The sequence below is a fragment of the Loxodonta africana genome, chromosome 4, assembly GCF_030014295.1.
Source record: "Loxodonta africana isolate mLoxAfr1 chromosome 4, mLoxAfr1.hap2, whole genome shotgun sequence".
Lineage (NCBI taxonomy): Eukaryota > Metazoa > Chordata > Mammalia > Proboscidea > Elephantidae > Loxodonta > Loxodonta africana.
In genome coordinates this window covers 23,785,911-23,804,042 of record NC_087345.1, presented here as the reverse complement: position 1 = coordinate 23,804,042, position 18,132 = coordinate 23,785,911, and the positions used below count along the sequence as shown (strand labels likewise).

General features: G+C 41.2%; 1 protein-coding gene across 6 annotated transcripts in view; it reads left to right on the top strand.

The window, feature by feature from the left end:
* Positions 1-17,733, top strand: part of TCP11L2 (t-complex 11 like 2) — a 44,326-nt gene extending 26,593 nt beyond the window's left edge. For 3 of the 6 annotated variants that reach the window (XM_010599915.3, XM_023539123.2, XM_064283662.1), the window contains exons 7-10: positions 4,921-5,108; positions 5,316-5,497; positions 7,470-7,642; positions 14,173-17,732. In XM_010599915.3, coding sequence (XP_010598217.1) covers positions 4,921-5,108; positions 5,316-5,497; positions 7,470-7,642; positions 14,173-14,414 — 785 coding nt within the window. In that variant the 3' untranslated portion in view covers positions 14,415-17,732. Of the gene's footprint in view, positions 1-4,920; positions 5,109-5,315; positions 5,498-7,469; positions 7,643-14,172 lie in introns of all 6 variants that reach the window. The other 3 variants (XM_023539130.2, XM_064283663.1, XM_003405644.4) reach the window with 2 other exon arrangements.
* Positions 17,734-18,132: the final 399 nt, after the last annotated feature.

Genomic DNA, 18,132 nt, shown 5'->3' with positions numbered 1-18,132 from the left:
GGATGTTATCTTTCAGGAATGTAGATACAAAAAGTTTTAACAAAGTATTAGCAAAACAATAAGATAATACACCATGACCAAGCGGAGTTTATCCTCGGATTGCAAGATTGGTTTAGTATTTGAAAGAAATCAATCAATGTAATTTAGCACATTAACAATAATGGAGAAAAACCATATGGTCATTTCAGTTGATCACTTCAGTGGATGGAAAAGAACCATTTGGTCAAATTTTACTTGAGAAAAGTTCTCATCAAACTAGAAATAGAAGGAAACTTCCTTAATTCCATAAAGGACATCTTTGAGAAGCCTACAGCTGACATCATATACAATGGTCAAACATTGAATATTCTCCCCCTAAAATTGGGAGAAATGCAAGGATGCCCTTTCTCATAACTTCTACCCTGTGTCCCCTGCCAGATTTCTCCTGCCAGGTATAGAAAGCAAAGACTTTTGAGCAACTTCTACGTGACATTGGAAAAGTATTTGGTTAATTTCCAAGGCAAAATAATTAGCAAGAACAAAGCCACACATTCACACACCTATCAAGTTGTGCTATGAGCTAAAAACCAAGTCAGGAGAAAGAGAAATAAAGAATAAAGGTCATAGTTTGGGCTCCCAGCAGTCTCACAAGTGAGATAAAAATAAGATGAAGGTACATGAAATGTTTAAGGACAATTAAAAAAAAAAAAAAAAGAGAGAGAGAGAAAAGCAGAATTTTGGGTCAGCAGTTTGGAAGGAATCACCTCCAGATCAGAAGTTCAAAGGTGTTCTGAGAAGGGAAGGATCAAGATGGGTCCCTAAAATCAAGAAGTGCTTCCCAGAGGAAGAGGGATTTGGCCTGGGCCACTAAGACTGGCAGGATTTGGATTTAGAGAGCCAGAGGTAGTTTCGGGGGCATTGGGTGACCCACCCCACTGCCATCGTGTCAATTCCAACTCATAGCGACTCTATAGGACAGAGCAGAACTATCCCATAGAGTTTCCAAGGAGCGCCTGGTGGATTCAAACTGCCAACCTCTTGGTTAGCAGCCACAGCACTTAACCACTACGCCACCAGAGCCTCACTAGTAGGAAATCAGGAGTATGCATTGGTGGGAAGGGAAGTGGGGGGCAGCACTCTTGGCCTCCACTGCTCCTGGGAAATTCTTAGGTAAATGCATCTCTTATTCTATAATGCCATGGCTTGTTCTTTTGTTTCCTTCCCCTACCATACTAGGAGCTTCTTGAGTTCAGGGACCTTGTTTATTCAACTGTGAATCCCTAGCACTTGATAGGGATTATTAGTTATTGTTGTTATAGTTGAATAAATAAGCAAATGAACAGGCTCTTGTTAACTACCTGTTGCCATCGAGTCGATTCCGACTCATAGCGACCCTATAGGACAGAATAGAACTGCCCTACACGGTTCCCAAGGAGCTCCTGGTGGATTTGAACTGCTGACCTTTTGGTTAGCAGCCAAAGCTCTTAACTACTACCCCACCAGGATTTCATCTTATTGACTAGCTACATGAAAAACCTAGGTGACAAGAGCCTCTTAGGGTTGACCTTGCCTTTGGAGCCCCCTAGAGCAGTCAGTGTGCTAGCTTGTGGGAGTGAAATCTCTGAAGATCCCTTTAAAGAAAAGCTCTATACTCTTGCTCTTTCTACTTTACCAAAACCAAACCAAATTCGTTGCTGTCAAGTCAATTCCAACTCATAGCGAGTAGAACTGTCCCATAGGGTTTCCAAGGAGATTGGAACTGCTGACCTGTTGGTTAGCAGCTGTAGCTCTTAACCACTGTGCCACCAGGGCCCCTTCTACTTTACCAGCAGTACTCAATTCTGACCACGTATTGAAATCACCTGGGGTGTTTAAACACAGATGCCGGAGCCCCGCCTCCAACTGATTAAATAGAACCTCCAGGAGCAGTGCCCGGGATCATTTATTTTTTTCTTTTTAAAGCTCCCCAGGTGATTCTAAAATCAGCCAGGCTTGAGAACCACTGTGCCACACAGTTACTTTTGTTTGAGATAACCAAATGGGCGCTTAAATGTGTCAGCTGTAAATGATTAAGCTTGCAGTATAAATGCTTATTACTGCCACATTGTAATTATATCCATGATGATTTCTTCTCTCTCTCTGTTGGATGTCTTTTAAATAAAAGACTGCACGTCTTCTACATCTTTATAAACAGAGCTTGCGAACTAAGAACGTTTGCCAACCAAGGAAAACCAGAGTGGTGAAATTCCCGGGGTGGTGTCGCTGTAGTGGCAGACAGCTACTCACAAATCACCGCATTCAAGTGCTGGGGCTGGGGAAGAATTTCAGTGTTACTAGGCCTTTTTTCTCTCTCTGGCTCTTTTTTTTAAAAATCTGCAGTCTACATTTCTTGGCAATTGCCACCTTATAAATTCTGCCAAATACATAATTTTATAAGAAATGCGATATATAAAGAAATTTGTTTCTAGTTGGAAATCATAGAACTTAGTCTGAAGTAAAATTTTACTTTTTTGGCCTAAGGCAGACAACCCTAGTGAAGAAATCTTGCCTCCAAACTTTAATCCTCTGGCATGAACTTTAGTATGTCAGATTTCATTTGGTTTGTGATGTAAGAGACATGTTATTCAAGGGTGGAGGAAATACCTGTGAACAAAAGTAAATAAATATTGTCTTAGTCAGTGGTTCTCAAATGGGGGTGATTGTGCCACCTGGGGGACATTTGGTGATGGTTAGAGACATTTTTGGCTGTCCCAAAGGGTGGGAGGGAATGGGGAAGTGACAAAATTATGGTGATCATTAGTTACCAGGGGCTAGGGTTTGGGTGAGGGTATGACTATTAAGGGTTAACAAAAGGAAGGTGTTTTTCTTTTGTTTTCTATACTGATGAAATAGTTCCATATCCTGATTATGATGAAGATTACCTGAATTACACCAAAAAAAAAGAATGTATATAAAAACTAATGAAATCTGAGTAAAGCCTGTACCTGAGTTAATGGTGTTACACCAATGTCAGTTTCCTGGTTTTGACAATGTACTATGTTTATGTAAGGTATTATTGGGGGAAGCTGGGTGAAGGGTACATGGGAACTCCGTGCTGTTTTTACAACTTCTTGTGAAGCTTAAAGGAGCCCTGGTGGCACAGCGGTTAAAGCACGCAGTTGCTCACCAAAAGGTTGGCTGTTCCAACCCACCAGCCACTGCATGGGAAAGAGACGGGGCAGTCTGCTTCCATAAAGATTTACAGCCTTGGAAACCTTATGGGGCAGTTCTACTCTCTTCTACAGGGTTGCTATGAGTCGGGCTCAACTCAACAGCAATGGGTTTGGGTTGTGAATCTTAAGTATTTCAAAAAACAAAAAGTTATAAAAATTTTAGCCCTTAAGGAAAAAAAAAAAAACTATGACATATCACTTCCTGATTATTTCATTACTGTCTGTGGTCGTGAGGTTCTTTGTATCTATATGACAGAAGCAATGAGTTGCTGTGTGCTATTGTGTGTTTCTTCCAATTCTGCATTCAGTAACTCTTCTCCCACTTGCCCATTTTACAAATGAGGAAATCAAAAGCTCAGGAGAGACATGGGGGCTAGAAGACATAGATCTGGGAGCCTTCTGAGTGTGTGAATGAAATGCACCCCATGGCAGTGAGTAAGATTGTCCAGTGAATTTGAAGAGTAACAAACCAAGGCAGACTGGGCAGAGCCCTGGCCAACATTAACATTTAAGGACCAGGCAGAGGGAGAGGAACCCAGGTATAAGATGTAAGGATAACCAGCGGAAACTAGGAGAAAGTAGAGTCACAGAAACCAAAAGAAGGATTTCAAGAGGGACAAACTCAGAGAGTCAGGTATTACAGAGATGTTCAAAAAATAGAATGACTTAGATGTATTTGTTGGATTTGACAATTTAGATTGGTAGTGGCTTTAGGAAGTTGGCAGAGGGGGGTATTTATTTCAAGACCCCTTTAGCCTGTGTTCTATAACTTGGTAGATGGCACAGCCATTCATTTAACTGTCCAGGTTAGAAACCTGGGAGTCATCCTAGAATCCTTTCTTCTTCCCTGCATCCAGGTGGTCACCGAGACCTGTGGATGCTTTGCCTAAGTATTTCTAACTTCAGTCCCTCTCCCCTCTGCCACTTCCATTACCTTCGTTCATTGACTGTCTTGTCTGGACTACTGTGGTAACTCTCTTCCCACTACTCCAGCCTTCCTTTCAGAGTGATTTTTTTTCGAACATTTATTTATCTGATCATCTCACTTCCATGCTGGAAAAAACAGTTATTCAAAGGTTCCCCATTCCCATAGCTGGTGTTCGTAACCTGGGATCCATGAATCTGGCGAGATAGAATGAAGTTTGTTTGTGGGCATTTGCATGGGAGCGTGCACGTACATCTTGGGAAAGGCATAGTTCAAATCACACACTCAGAGAGGTCCAGGACTAAAAAATGTTCAATAATCAATGCCTGTAGTCTAAATACCTTCTCTGCCCAAAACACAAAGCCTTTTGTGAAATAGCACCTGTCTACCCACCCAGTGCCATCTGCTATGACCCTCTTTCCCCTAGTTCTTTACAGACAAGCAAGACAGATCTGCTTGTAGCATCTCTTCCTTTCCCAGGTCTTTGTAGGGGCTAGTCTCCTGTCCTGGAATGCCAGCCCTTTCCCCAGCTCCATTTCACCTTCAGCCGCCACTGAAAGAGCCCTTCCTCTTAGACTCTTTCCCAGACCGACTCTGCTCCCTCCACCCGCACTGTGCCTTCTTGAATTCAGTATATTCTGTTATAATTGTTAGTTTGTCTCCCCATCCAGAGTATAAACTCCTTGAAGGGCATGGCTGTGTCTTTTAGTTCATGTCTGCCCAGCACCTACCATAGCATCTGTCATGTAGAGTGAACAAACGTAAAGATCGGTCAGGACAAATACGTGGACTTTTCCCTTTCAGGTGCTCTTGATCAAACTACGGAGTGGATAAAAGAATCTGTAAATGAAGAATTACTTTCTCTTTCTGAAGCCACTTTAACTCCTGGGGCCGAAGGTAGCTCCAAGCCAAGCCTGAGCCCCACATTGGTGCTAAATAACAGCTACTTGAAACTGTTACAGTGGAATTACCAGAAAAAAGAATTACCAGAGGTAAGTAATTTTATTTTTCTTCCAAGTTTTCCAATATTTTAGTTCTTAAATTCTAACCAGGAGTCAGCAGGTTTGTCTGCGTTGAATGTGTTTTAATGACTTCACTGAAATCAGATAAAAATGGGAGTTTGGGCTTTAACATTTTATCTTACATTTTCATGGTATTGAGCTTTCTTTTCTAATTTCACATTTTAAATAAAATGCCAGACACTCATGACAGATGGAGCACGTCTTCAGGAACTGACAGAAAAGCTGAATCAACTGAAAATTATTGCCTGCTTGTCCTTAATTACCAACAACATGGTGGGTGCTATTACAGAAGGTCTACCTGAGCTTGCGAACAGATTGAAAAGGGTTTCAGCTGTTCTCCTTGAAGGCATGAACAAAGAGTGAGTTCCAAATGGTTGTGTCTGCTCCCCCTTTTGTTAAGGCCCTGCGTGTGTTGCAGAGAATGTGAATAACCCTGGACTTCTGGGTGTGATATTCAGGACTGTACTTTAGCTTATCTTATACCTTCTTTTTCTAGAATTTCTTTTAATATCTCTGAAGGCTTAGATGTCCTTTCGTAGGAAGGGAGAGTTCTTTTCCATGACAAGTGCCAGGGCGAGTGTAGCATTTCCACTTACGATGGATGTGAGCAAGGGCTCTCCTTTGACAGTGCTTCAAAACCAAACCAAACTAAACCAAAAAATCCGCCTAGCTCAGTGTTTAGAATGCCCTATCCAAGAAAGCTGTCCAGATTAAATTGCTCCGACTCCATCATTTTTCTGCAATGAAATGCTTTCTTCACTGACTTCACAGAGCCTGTCTACCGTGAAGTCTTTAGAAGTGGTGACATTTCTGTCCTTCAGAGATGCTATACAAATCCAGTGAAGGTTTTGTTTTTGCTAAATTGGTTTCCCAGTATTTCACCCGAATCAGCAATTAAAAGCGGGGGCAAGCTAAGGTGATACCTGTGCTGAATAAAAAGTCAGGAGGTAAAAATTTTGCCACCAATAATATACCCTTGGATTGTAGGTCCAGCGTGGATTTATAAAAAATTCCAGTGAAAGCAGAACACCAGGGTTTTATTATTGCTGCTAATGATGATAGTGATAAAGTTTTTTTTCTCTTTTCTTCTCCTTAAGATTTTCTGAGCACCTAACAACCTGCTAAGAGCTTATATAGTCATATAACTAATACTAAGTGGTAGAGCCAGGATTTGAACCCAGGTCTGTGTGATGTGATGCTACAGCTCAAGTTCCCACTCACTTCATTGCACGGACTCCTATCATTGAGCCCTCCTCTCATCCTTTAATTCCCATTTTATGTAGAGTTATCTTAAAGACCCTTTCTGGATACTAAATAACAATTTTCACTCAATCATTCCCCAATAGTGTGGACCCAACAAATACCTTTTGTAATTACCCCTTTTTCCTACTTATTAAATAACCAACCACTAATTACATTTTGGAGCTCTGATGGTACAGTGGTTAAGAGCTCGGCTGCTAACCAAAAGGTTGGCAGTTTTAATCAACCAGCGCCTCCTGGAAACCCTGTGGGGCAGCTCTACTCTGTCCTACAGGATTGCTATGAGCCGGAATCAACTTGATGGTAATGTGTTTGGTTTTTTAATTGCTTTTTACTATTTTCTGGACTCTGAATATTTGAGATTATTCATCAGTTACTTGAAAGTAATAATGGGAATGACTTCTTGTCTTTGATCGTGATTAATGAAGAACTCTAGTAATTTGTCTGGATGCTATTGACTCCTGAACATCTTCCTTTCTTGTTTTTGATTAGTATTATAGATTTACTGCTCAAGCATGAAGAAATGAATTGATTCTGCCTCAGTTTTCAAGCACATTAAAAAAAAAAAAAAATCTGTGTACATACACTCAGGCCAAGGGATTTATTTTAAAAAGTAAACAGATAACTAGGGTTGCAAACTCATTTTTCAAGCCTGTGTTTTTCTATTTAAACACTACTTACACAATTGAGGAAACCCTGGTGCCATGGTGGTCAAGAATTTGGCTGCTAACCAAAAGGTCAGCAGTTCTAATCTACCAGGCTCTCCTTTTAAACTCTATGGAGCAGTTCTACTCTGCCCTATAGTGTCGCTATTAGTCGGAATCAACTCGAAGGCAATGGGTTTAATTTGGTTTACACAATTGAGTATTTGAGCATTTAAAAATCTTCCACATATGAGGGACAGTGTTTGGGAGGAGTTATATTTTTCTAAGTTCATTCTAGTAGAGATAATTATTGTCTGTATAAGAGAAAATTGGTAGACATTCGACATAAGTTGGTATATTAATACAAACAAACAAAACCCTGAAGAACAATAACTGTCCCTGACTGGATTTTGTTTTATGTTTGTAGAACATTTAACTTGAAGGAGGTTCTGAATTCTATTGGTGTTCAGACCTGTGTCGAGGTTAACAAGACCCTGGAGGAGAGAGGTTTATCCACTTTAAATGCTGATGTTCAAGCTAATCTTGTAGGTCAATTTTCAAGTATCGAAGAGGAAGCCAATCCTATCTGGTCCTTGATTGGTGAGTCCTTACGTTTTTATTGGTTTCTGCTTCAATTCCAATTTGCATTAACTTGCTTGTTTTGGCTGATGTTAAATGTCAGTCTAATTTTAGTCTTAAGCATATTACCTGCTTCCTTTGGAGGATAAATACTGAAAATTAGAAGAGAGTATTAAAAATTTCAAAGGCCTGGGACTCTGCTTCTTTGTGTATTTGTGGTAGAGTCGAGGGATGTTTCAGGGCTTTCTATCTTAGTATCCAGCTAACAGATTTTATGAAGAAGATCACATAATGCTGCCAATAATGTTAAAATCCTAGATCAACAGTAGATCAATGAAACAGTGCAAGCCAGTTGCCAGTATATTCACAGAAAGTAGATATTGTTATGCTGTGAACACGCCTAAAGGAGCTGAGGCCCCTTTCTTGGTCATGCTTAAAGAGACAAAGAATAAGACGGCTGTGGAACCAGGAGACCTAGTGGGTGGGCTGATTTTTACTATTTGCTAGGGAAGTGAGTGTTAAATTTTGTTGATGAGTTGAGAAAATGGAGAATGTTTCAGGACTTTTTCTGTTGCAAAGAAACTAAACTTCTAAACTACCTTAAGCAAAAAGAGAATGTATTGCCTCACATAACTGAAGAGACCGTGGTTCTGGCTGGTGGCTGGTGCAGCTTAATCTGAGACCAGACTGTGTTGCCAGCATGAGTTTCCTCCCCTCCATCTTTCAGCACAGCCTTCCTATGGGGTGGCTTCCTTCAAGAAAGACTTACCCCATGCTACTAAGATGGCTTCAGCTCCAGCTTGCATCCTCTCATGCTTTAGTCAAGCGAGAAACAAGGAGTCTGCTTCCCTGTTAGCTCCAACAACCACCCCAGAATTGAGTCCCATTTGCTCCAACTGGCCTAGCCAGGGGTGGATTAACCAGCAAAGTATGCATGGGCTTGTGTTTACTTACTGATCTGTAGTGAGCAATTGCACATGGGCTTCACCTCCCATGTGAAATTGTTTACTAAAGATTAATAAGCAAACACAAGGGAGCCTGTATGTACCTCGCTGGGTCTAAGGACCGCTGGTGGCGCAGTGGTTAAAGCAATAGACTGCTAACTGAAAGGCAGGCAGTTTGAAACCACCGGCCACTCTGTGGGAGAAGGACGTGGCAGTCTGCTTCCTTAGAGATTTACAGTCTCGGAAATCCTGTGGGGTCGCTATGAGTCAGAATTGACTTGACAGCAGTGGGTTTGGTTTGGGTTGGGTGGGTCCCTGAGTCTAGCTTTAGAATATGCTCCATTCTTGAATCAGTCAAGGTGGCCAGTGGGTAAGGAACTTAAGCCTGAGACATGTGTTTAATTCCTGAGCCAGGGCAGAGTCAGCTTTACCTGTAAACACCTGGTCTGAGAGTAGAGAAGAGATGGTTTTCCCCAAACAAAATCCAGGTACTGAGACCATAAGAAGGGGAAGAGGATAATTTGTGGCAAAGAGTAAGTGTCTACTACAGAGGGTGAGGAATAGACCAGAGAGAGGAAGAGTGTAGAATTAGAATGCAGGTAGTCCTCGACTTATGACAGGGCCGTCTTCCAATGACTCTTTCGTAAGTTGGTTCTGAAGTTAAGTTGAATACCTCATTTTTTTTTTTTTTTTTCAGTTTTCATTATTATTGCCTTATCAGCATCTTTATAAATCAATCTTTATTTGTCTGTGGGGGTTGGAAACATTACATCTGAGAATGATAACATCAGCAAATTACGTGCTGCGATGTTGTATGGAATACAGATTACTTATGATAAGATATTAAAAAAAAAAGTCATAAGTGTGATTCGTCATAACTTGAATACATTGTAAGTCAGGGGCTGCCTGTATACTAATATCCCAAGACTAATCTACAAGTTTTCGAAGTACAACATTGACTACCCTGAAAATGCAAAAATATATATATGTACATTTTATTATTTTATAATTTACTTGGGGCTCTCAAATGTTTTCTCTCATCTTTACCCCTGGGGACTTGGAACGCTGAGGGATCTAGGCTGCCCAGGCTACTTGAGTAGCTCAAGACCTCAATCCCACCCCCAGAAGAGAGCAGTGCCAGCTTACAGCACTGTGGGCTGCAGGAGTGGCTGCTGCTGAGAGGTGACAGGTGATGACAGTAACAAACACACCATAGCCACAGCCACCAGTGACGGAGCCCTTACCTGTATAAACTTTATATGTGGACACACACCTGTCCTCACAGCAGGTAGTCTCCAACAGAACAGCCACATGCCCAGTTAATACCTGGGAGATCATGCTGCTAAGAGGAAGAGGGGTAGACTCTCTAGTAGTCTCTGCCACATACCGCTGTGTCCTCACATGTGTGCAGGCTTCATGAGGATGGGTGCATGTGCGTCCGCTGCTATATCCATCTACCATGCTGGGCCCAGAGATGACCTTGAATAAGTATTTATGCTATAGATGAATCCCATTTTACAGGAGAGGCATCTAAAAGTTAGAAAGTTTAAGTAACTCTTGCCCAAAATCACATAGCTAGCTGGCAGCAGACTTGGGATTCCTACCTAGCCTGTCTGACTCCAGAGCTCTTATTCTTAACTGCTCTGCTTGGCACTGGAGTCAGAGCTGGGGCCCTGCTGCTTGTTGACAGGGCAGCCAGAGCGTCAGCATGTACTCTGTGCCCTTGCTTTAGATAAGGGGAGTAGTTGCAATGTCAGAAGGGCGAGGGAAGCTGGGGGCCAGGAGATACCTCACCCCAAGGTGGCCTCTTAAAATGCAGCTTTTGTGCACCCAGCTCTCCCCAGCCCAACTTTTCCGTCCTTTGCAGATGGAAAGCGGTTTTTAACCTCATTCAAGTACTGTTGCCTTAGCAACCTCAAGTGACTCACTTTAGTGTCTCTCCTTTGACTCTGGAAGCCCAGACATGCCTTTGGCAGGGACTCCATCTGGCTGTTCCTAACTGGACAAGTGCTTCTGTCACTTTAGTCGTGGCCTGAAAGCTGACTCGTCCACAGAGGAGACAGAACCCCTTTTAGCATCATAACACATATGAAAGGGTTTCATTCTTCAAAAAATCTTGCAGGAAAGGGTTTGAACCATATCTGTGATGAACATAGTCCTGGGTCCATGAGAGTTGGGCAACCAGTCTAAAGGGAACTTTAGTACACAGTTAACTCTTTATTACTATTTTTTAAAAAATTTTATTGTGGTTAAAATATATGTAACCTAAAATAATAATTGTACAATTCAGAGACAAGTACACAGTTAACTCAAGCGTCTGCCTGCAGGGCATTAGAATACGTTAAGCACTTCGAGATCCCTGGGCCATGAGCTGTAAAGACATAAGAAGAGTTAGCTGTGGCTTCCCTCCTCTGTTCAGGGTGCCCATAATCTGCCTTCTTTTGTTCTTAGATGATGTGCTATTAATTTACCAAAACCCATTGCCATCGAGTCAATTCTGACTCATAGTGACCCTATAGGACAGAGTAGAACTGCCTCACGGTTTCCAAGCAGTACCTGGTGGATTCGAACTGCCAACCTTTGGTTAGCAGCCGTAGCTCGTAACCACTACGCCACCAGGGTTTCCAAAGGCATTATAATTCCATTTCATTTTTAGCCTTTTAAAAAGATGATTAGAAAGGGAATTTTCTTTCAAACCAGTTTTTTCAAATGTATACCAAAAGGAGGTAAAAATTAGTTCTAGATTACCTATAGTGTAGTTAGTTGCATGCCTATAGCTACTTTTTTAAAAATTAATTTTCAGTTGTCCAAGTAATACCTGAATCATTTCTCCTTGTTGAAATATAACAGATAAGGCTCAGGTTGTCTTCAACGGTCTTCTCCAATCCCCATTTCCTCCCTGCCTCCCATTGTTTTTAGTTTGGTTTCTATCTTGGATTTTTTTTCTTTAAAATTCAGTAATCATATATGACATGCCTACTACATGCCAGACCAGGAATAAAAACAAGGACTAGCCCTCACCTTCAGAGAGTCTTCTGTCTAGGAAGGGAGACAGACACATTTTCAAGTAACAATAGTATGGTGTGATAATATGACACAGATGTTACAGAAAGCCAAAGAGGAGGTAACTTTAGGCCTGGCGTTGAAGTTACTTTGGCTGTCATCAGTGAAGAGCTCTAGGTAATTCATCTATAATCTCTGGACTTTGGGCAAATATGAGGTGAGATGGAAGGGCATTCTAGTAGGAAGAAACAGGTCTGTCTAAGCCATGGGCATGGGACAAATGTCTCTGGTAACTTTGAGTTCCGGGGCAGGTCTGGTTAGAACATGTGATTTGGGGGAGAAGTGATTTGAGATAAGAGTTTCATTAATGTCATAGTTGTCTGTATTCAGATGGAACATGTCTCCTTAGTAAGTTTTCTTATTTGTGAGGTTTCTATTTCCAAAGCCAGCCAGGGTTTTTAGGCCCGTAGGTCTGGTTTGTCCAGTATAGTTTGTCCAGTACTCTGGCAGCCTCATTACTTACGCACGTACATGCTTTTGTGCAGCAGTCTAGAAGTCAGAGCCTTCAAAGCAGTGAAACAACAGGGTGAGGGAAGTGGCAAATGGGAGTGCTGGTTGGGGCGGCCCTTGCTCAGTGCCTCCTCCTGATTGTTGGCAGTGTGTGGGGTGACCAATGAAATAAATTTAGTGTCCAAACCAGAGCAATTTTGAGAGTGGTCTCTTGAATTATGCCAGGACAACAGGCATAAACCAGGGCTGTCCTGGGGAAGCTTGGCATGTGGTCACCCTTGCCATGTGGTAATTTGGGCCCCTAAGATTGCCAGATCTTTAGATTTTTCAAGAGGAACCGGAAATTTGGATTTTTATTTGAAATCCTCTGATTTTAGATGGCTTCTCTTTTTTAAAAGCACTGTGTGGGCCAAACTGCCAGTGTCTCTTGAAAACTCAGCTTTATTGTGCGTAACTATAGTTGTGAACATTACATATTGACTTTTTGTAAATGACTCCACCCCACCCCCAAAGTGCTGTACATTTCCTTATCAGTTATCTATTACTGATAACTTTTTAAAAATTGCTTAAAACGGTGTAGCCACTGGGGAAAAAGTTTGGCGGGTCCTCAAAAAGTTGAACATAGAACTACCATCTGACCCGACAATCCCAATCCTAGGCATATACCCAGAAGAAATGAGGGCAGGAACACAAACAGAAGCCTGTATGTTCATTGCAGCACTTTTCACAGTGGCCAAAAGGCAGAAACAGTGAAATGTCCAACAACAGATGAATGCATAAACAAAGTGTGGTATATACATGCAATAGAATATTATGCAGCTGTAGAGAAATCATGTTTTGGTGCGTGCCACAGCATGGATGAACCTTGAAAACATTGTGCTGGGCAAAATAAGTCAGTCAAAAAAGGATAAAAACTGTATGATCTCATTTATATGAAATAAGCAAATATATTAAAAAAAAAAAAAAAAAACCTATTGCCATAGAGTCAATTCTAACTCCTAGCGACCCTATAGGACAGAGTAGAACTGCCCCGTAGGGTTTCCAAGGAGTGGCTGGTGGATTCAAACTGCCAGCCTTTTGGTTAGCAGCCAGGCTCTTAACCGCTACACCACCAGGAACCCAGCAAATACATAGAAACCAGAGATTATTAATGGTTACCAGGGAAGGGAAGAAAGTGGAGAGGCAGTTTTTGTTCGGGGAGGTGCTGAGTTTATGTTAATGGTGGTGGAATGTTTTGGAAAAGGATAGCGGTAATGGTGGCACAACATGAAAAGTGTAATCAGTGTCATTAAATTATAAATGTGGAAGTTGTCCTGGTGATTGTTTTGCCGTGTATATTTTCGCCACAATAAAGGGATAGCTTAAGAAATAAAGAGCCATTATTGCTCACAAGTCTGTGGGATTAAGTGGATGGTTCTTTTGGTCTCTCTGGACTCACTCAGGAAACCCTGGTGGCGTAGTGGTTAAGTGCTATGGCTGCTGACCAAAAAGATCAGAGGTTCGAATCCACCAGGCGTTCCTTGGAAACTCTATGGGCAGTTCTACTCTGTCCTCTAGGGTCGCTGTGAGTCGGAATCGACTCAACAACAGTGGGTTTGGTTTTTTGGTTTGGACTCACTCAGGCATTTGTGGTCAGCTTAGGTAAGCAGCTCTGCTGATCTTAGCTGGGGCCTCTCATGTGCGGGAGTTGGTTGGCTGTAAGATGGTCTAGGATGGCCTTTGCATGGAACAGCTGGGCTCCCCTCCTCAAGGTGGCTCATCCTCTAGCAGGCCCACGCTTGTCCATGTGATGGTGGCAGGTGGGGAGAGCAGATGAAACAGTGCCTCTTGAGGCCAGACATGGAACTGGCACACCAGCACTTCCCTCGCTTTCTCTATTGGCCAAAGCAAATCATAAAAGACCAGGGAAACAGGCTCCATCTCTTGATGGAAGGAGTGGCAAAGCCACCTTGTAAAGGGCATGAATACAGGGAGGAGTGAAGAATTGGGAACTTTATTGCAATCGACCTACCACAATTACTTATTCTCATTTTTAATAAGTATGCACTTAATAAAGGGACCAAATAAAGTTTTTTTTTTTTTTTTCTCCTTCAGATAAACGAATCCAGCTGTACATGAAAAGCCTACTTTGTCTCCCAAGCTCTCCAAAATGCATGCCTCCCATTCCCGGAGGCCTTGCTGTCATTCAGCAGGAGCTGGAAGTGCTGGGCTCTCAGTATGCAAACATTGTGAATCTCAACAAACAAGTGTATGGACCATTCTATGCAAATATACTTCGAAAGCTGCTCTTCAGTGAGGAAGCCGTGGGCAAGGCAGAAGCCTCTTCTACTAACTAAAGAGGAACTGACATTGGCTAAGAGACTGGCACCCTGGCACTTGGGGACCCGGTCCCTTCCCATCGAGGGCATTACAGATGTGGCACGTTCTCAGTACTGTCCGTGGCGCAGTGTTAGCCTGAATCTGTGTGGTGCCGCAAGGGGGGCATCACAGCAGTGTGCACATTAGATAGAAACTATTTGTGTGTCATTTTCAAGTTCAAAAGAGACATTTTTAATGAACAGGAAGCAATTTGTTATTAATTATATTACTTATATAATATTTGTAAAATGTTTTCTTAAGCACTTATATTTGGCTTATTCCGTCAACCCTTAAGAAGTAGTATTCCCTGACTTGGCACTACCAAATCTAATGATTTTTAATTTTGGTGCTTCTTAAGGGGTCGAAGGTTGGGAGAATAACCACGCATATTGACGTTCTGGGTAAATGATGTGAAGTTGGCATAATTGTATTTGAAAGTGTACAATAATATTTTATTAATATGTAATAGAAACTTACATAGTAAGTCCTCAGAGCCCACAAACGTACCAAATCACATTTTATAATGCCAACTCTCAGTATTTCTTTAGAATTTAAATATATAAAATACATTTGAAAGCTATATGCAAATTTCAGGTAAGACCTCCCTTGTTTGTTTAGTGAAAATGGAAACAAACTCCTAAATTTTTTTTTCCTAGAGGTTTGTTTCTTCTTGCAGTTTAACCTGCTCTCTCAGAGAAACAATTTTTTGCACAAATATTTTGGTGAACGTCTTTGCACTTCTCAGGCCATTGCTAAGGTTTATATAAGATTTTACTATTTTCCGGTAAGGCAGGTCTGGCTGGAGTTGTAAGAAGAAGCAGGAAAGTTAATAAAACGAGATGCCACGAGGAGACCCTCTTCTCAGTGACGTTCACATCTGAAAAAGAAACAGTTGAACCTTGAATTTCTTCACCGTCTAGCCGAACTGGCAGATAAATGCCTTCCGTGTTACTGGTTGGGTTGACTAAGTCCTTGCCTTGTTATGACCAAGATGCTCTTCTTAGCGCCATTGTCATTCGCCGTTCTTGAGCCTCAAATTGAACTTTGCAAAGCTGGGCACCAGTTGCGCAGGGGATTTCAGGGAAACCTCCTTGTCCTGGAATTAAGTACGTGTTTTGAAGTGTTAAGGGAAGCACTACAGTTTGGGAGTACCCATCTGGAAAATGCTTTCTTTGCCTAAAATACGTTTTTGATCGTTTTGTTTTCCAAAGACTCATTGAACCTTAATAATTTGGGTATGGCTAGGGAGGAAGTGAAAAAGAGAGCTCCTTTTTCTTCTTAACCCCCTTTTTCTCACCACAGCCTCCACCATCATGGTGTTGCTCAGTTATAAAGTTCTAGGAAATGATTGTGTGAATAAATCTCCAATCTTTATACTTTGGAAGGCTCTGCCAAAATTTGAGAAAATTCTGAATGTCAATTATTTTTTCTTACAACACCCAGTAGATACATCTATCCAGTTGAGCGATTGTGTGTAAGTGGAATTTTACTGAAGAGCCCATCATTGGTCTTATCCATTTTTTTCTCTTCCTCTATTTCTGTTCTGCCCATATTTTTCTATGTTTAGAAACCAAAAGGTGCTGAAGACTTATCTTTTCGTTTTCTCTTAAGCTGAAGTAGTTTTCAGCTGCACTCACTTTGGGGCATGGATGGTATAGAGAGTCTGACAATAGAAAGGTAACATGTGATGTGATGTTTTTGTTGCTTCTTGAAGTGGACTGTATACTTAACAGGAAGACCAGGTGGTAACACCTTTTTACTATTAGATTGGACTCCACCTGGTATTCTTTTATATACTTGATTATACTGCAGTTGCTAGCAGGAAAACAACGTGCAAGCATTTTTAAAAACGCATTTAAGATGAGGGGCATTCTGCTTTTTTTTTTAAGTGGCAAAATAAATCTCAATGTCTCAAGTCCGGATTTAGGCAACTACATTTATTAAATTTTTTAAATCATATCCCTTGGCATGTTGTTTATTTGGTTTTTACTTAAATATTCTACTTTTGAGCTTTTCTTAACATGGTCTTGTTTTGTAATGTAAATTTTGTTAAACTCCATATATACATTTTCATTCTTCTACTGGTAAAACATGTTTTGTGTGCACTAGTTAAATTTTTAAACATTAAAGATTATTTAAAGGTAACCAGTGTCTCTGTTTTCTGAACCACCTTTGGGTAGCTCAGGCCTGGAAGAATGCACAGTCTTTATTGTAGTTGCTCTAGAATGATTCTTCTGAGTCCCTGGGTGGCATAAATAATTAAGCATTCGGCTACTATGGAAAGGTTGGTGGTTGGAATCCACCCTGAGACGCCTCAGAATCTTCTGAGAGATTCTTCTGCTGACCATAAAGAGCTTTACAGACATCATTCGTTCATCATTCATACATAACGGTCATTTATTCAGTCAATAAACACCTATTGATCATCTATCATGTGCCAAGAAGTACCCTAGGTGTTGTGATATATAGATGATTAGACAACCACTGTCCTCAAGAAACTCATAATCTGGTAAGAAGGAAAAACTTGCAAACAAGTGCAATCAAGTTTTATCATACAAGTATACACAGGGCTAGAGGAAAAATCTTCAAACTGTATTTCATGGAGAAGATAATCCTTGAGCTGTAACATGAAGGATACCTGGGAACTTGCCAAGAAGCCAAGAAAAGAAAGTACAACATAAGGTACAAGAGTGAAAATGTGAGAGGTAAAATAAGAAAAGTAAACATCGTTTTTGGACACCATGTTAAAATTTGGATTTCTGTCCTGAAAGGAATAAAGAAGGATTGAATCTTTTGAAACAGGAGAAGATCACAAATTGATATTTTGCAAAAATTGCCTTGGCAACGAACATTTGCTGTTAGTGATGGAACATGTATACATACATACATGAACACATGGTACAGGCAATAGAAACCGGCTCTGGCTAGTTTAAGCAGAAAAGGAATTTTTTGGTTGGGTGTTAAGTACCTCCAGAACCTACTTAAACTATGGAACCAGGCTTGGAAAAGGGTAGGAGCAACCAAGGTGAACTGAATTCGGTGTTGGGGTTTCAGAGATTGATTCCTCAGCTGTCTTTGCTTCTTTACCTCATTTACTTAAGGCTTAAAGTCCCAGATATCAACATTCATTTGGGAGAGTCTAGATCAAGTGCCCAGGCACTAATTTACAGGGGATGGAATAAAGGAGTAGCTGTCCCTTACACTCCTGTGGTCCCACCAAAGTCATCCAATTGGGGATTTCTCCCCAATAGGGAGGCATGATGGGGAACAGAAAGGAAAAAGAAAGAAAAAAAAAAATCCACTATACTGTACATTCATTTTATCTTTAAAATTTGAGTGTGAGAAATGTGTGAGATTACCCAATCCAGTATTGGCTCTGAGAATCACCAAAAAATGATGATTTAAGGAAAGGCGGAGTCACGTAAAATCAACCTTTATTGGTATGTGCAGGTGAACTGCTGAACAAACAGCTCCTAAACCTCAGAGGCCTCAGTATAAGCTTATTTCTGAAATCATAGTCAAAAGCACGGGATGCATGTGGTGTGGGGGCCCTATTTCATTCAGCCATTCAAAAGCCCAAGCTCCGTCTGTCTTGGGATTCTGCCTTCCACTAGATCTTCAGAGTTTTCTCCAGTTAGCAGATATAAAAGAGAGGAAGGATTACCCACTTCTACTCATGTTCCATTGGCGAGAGCT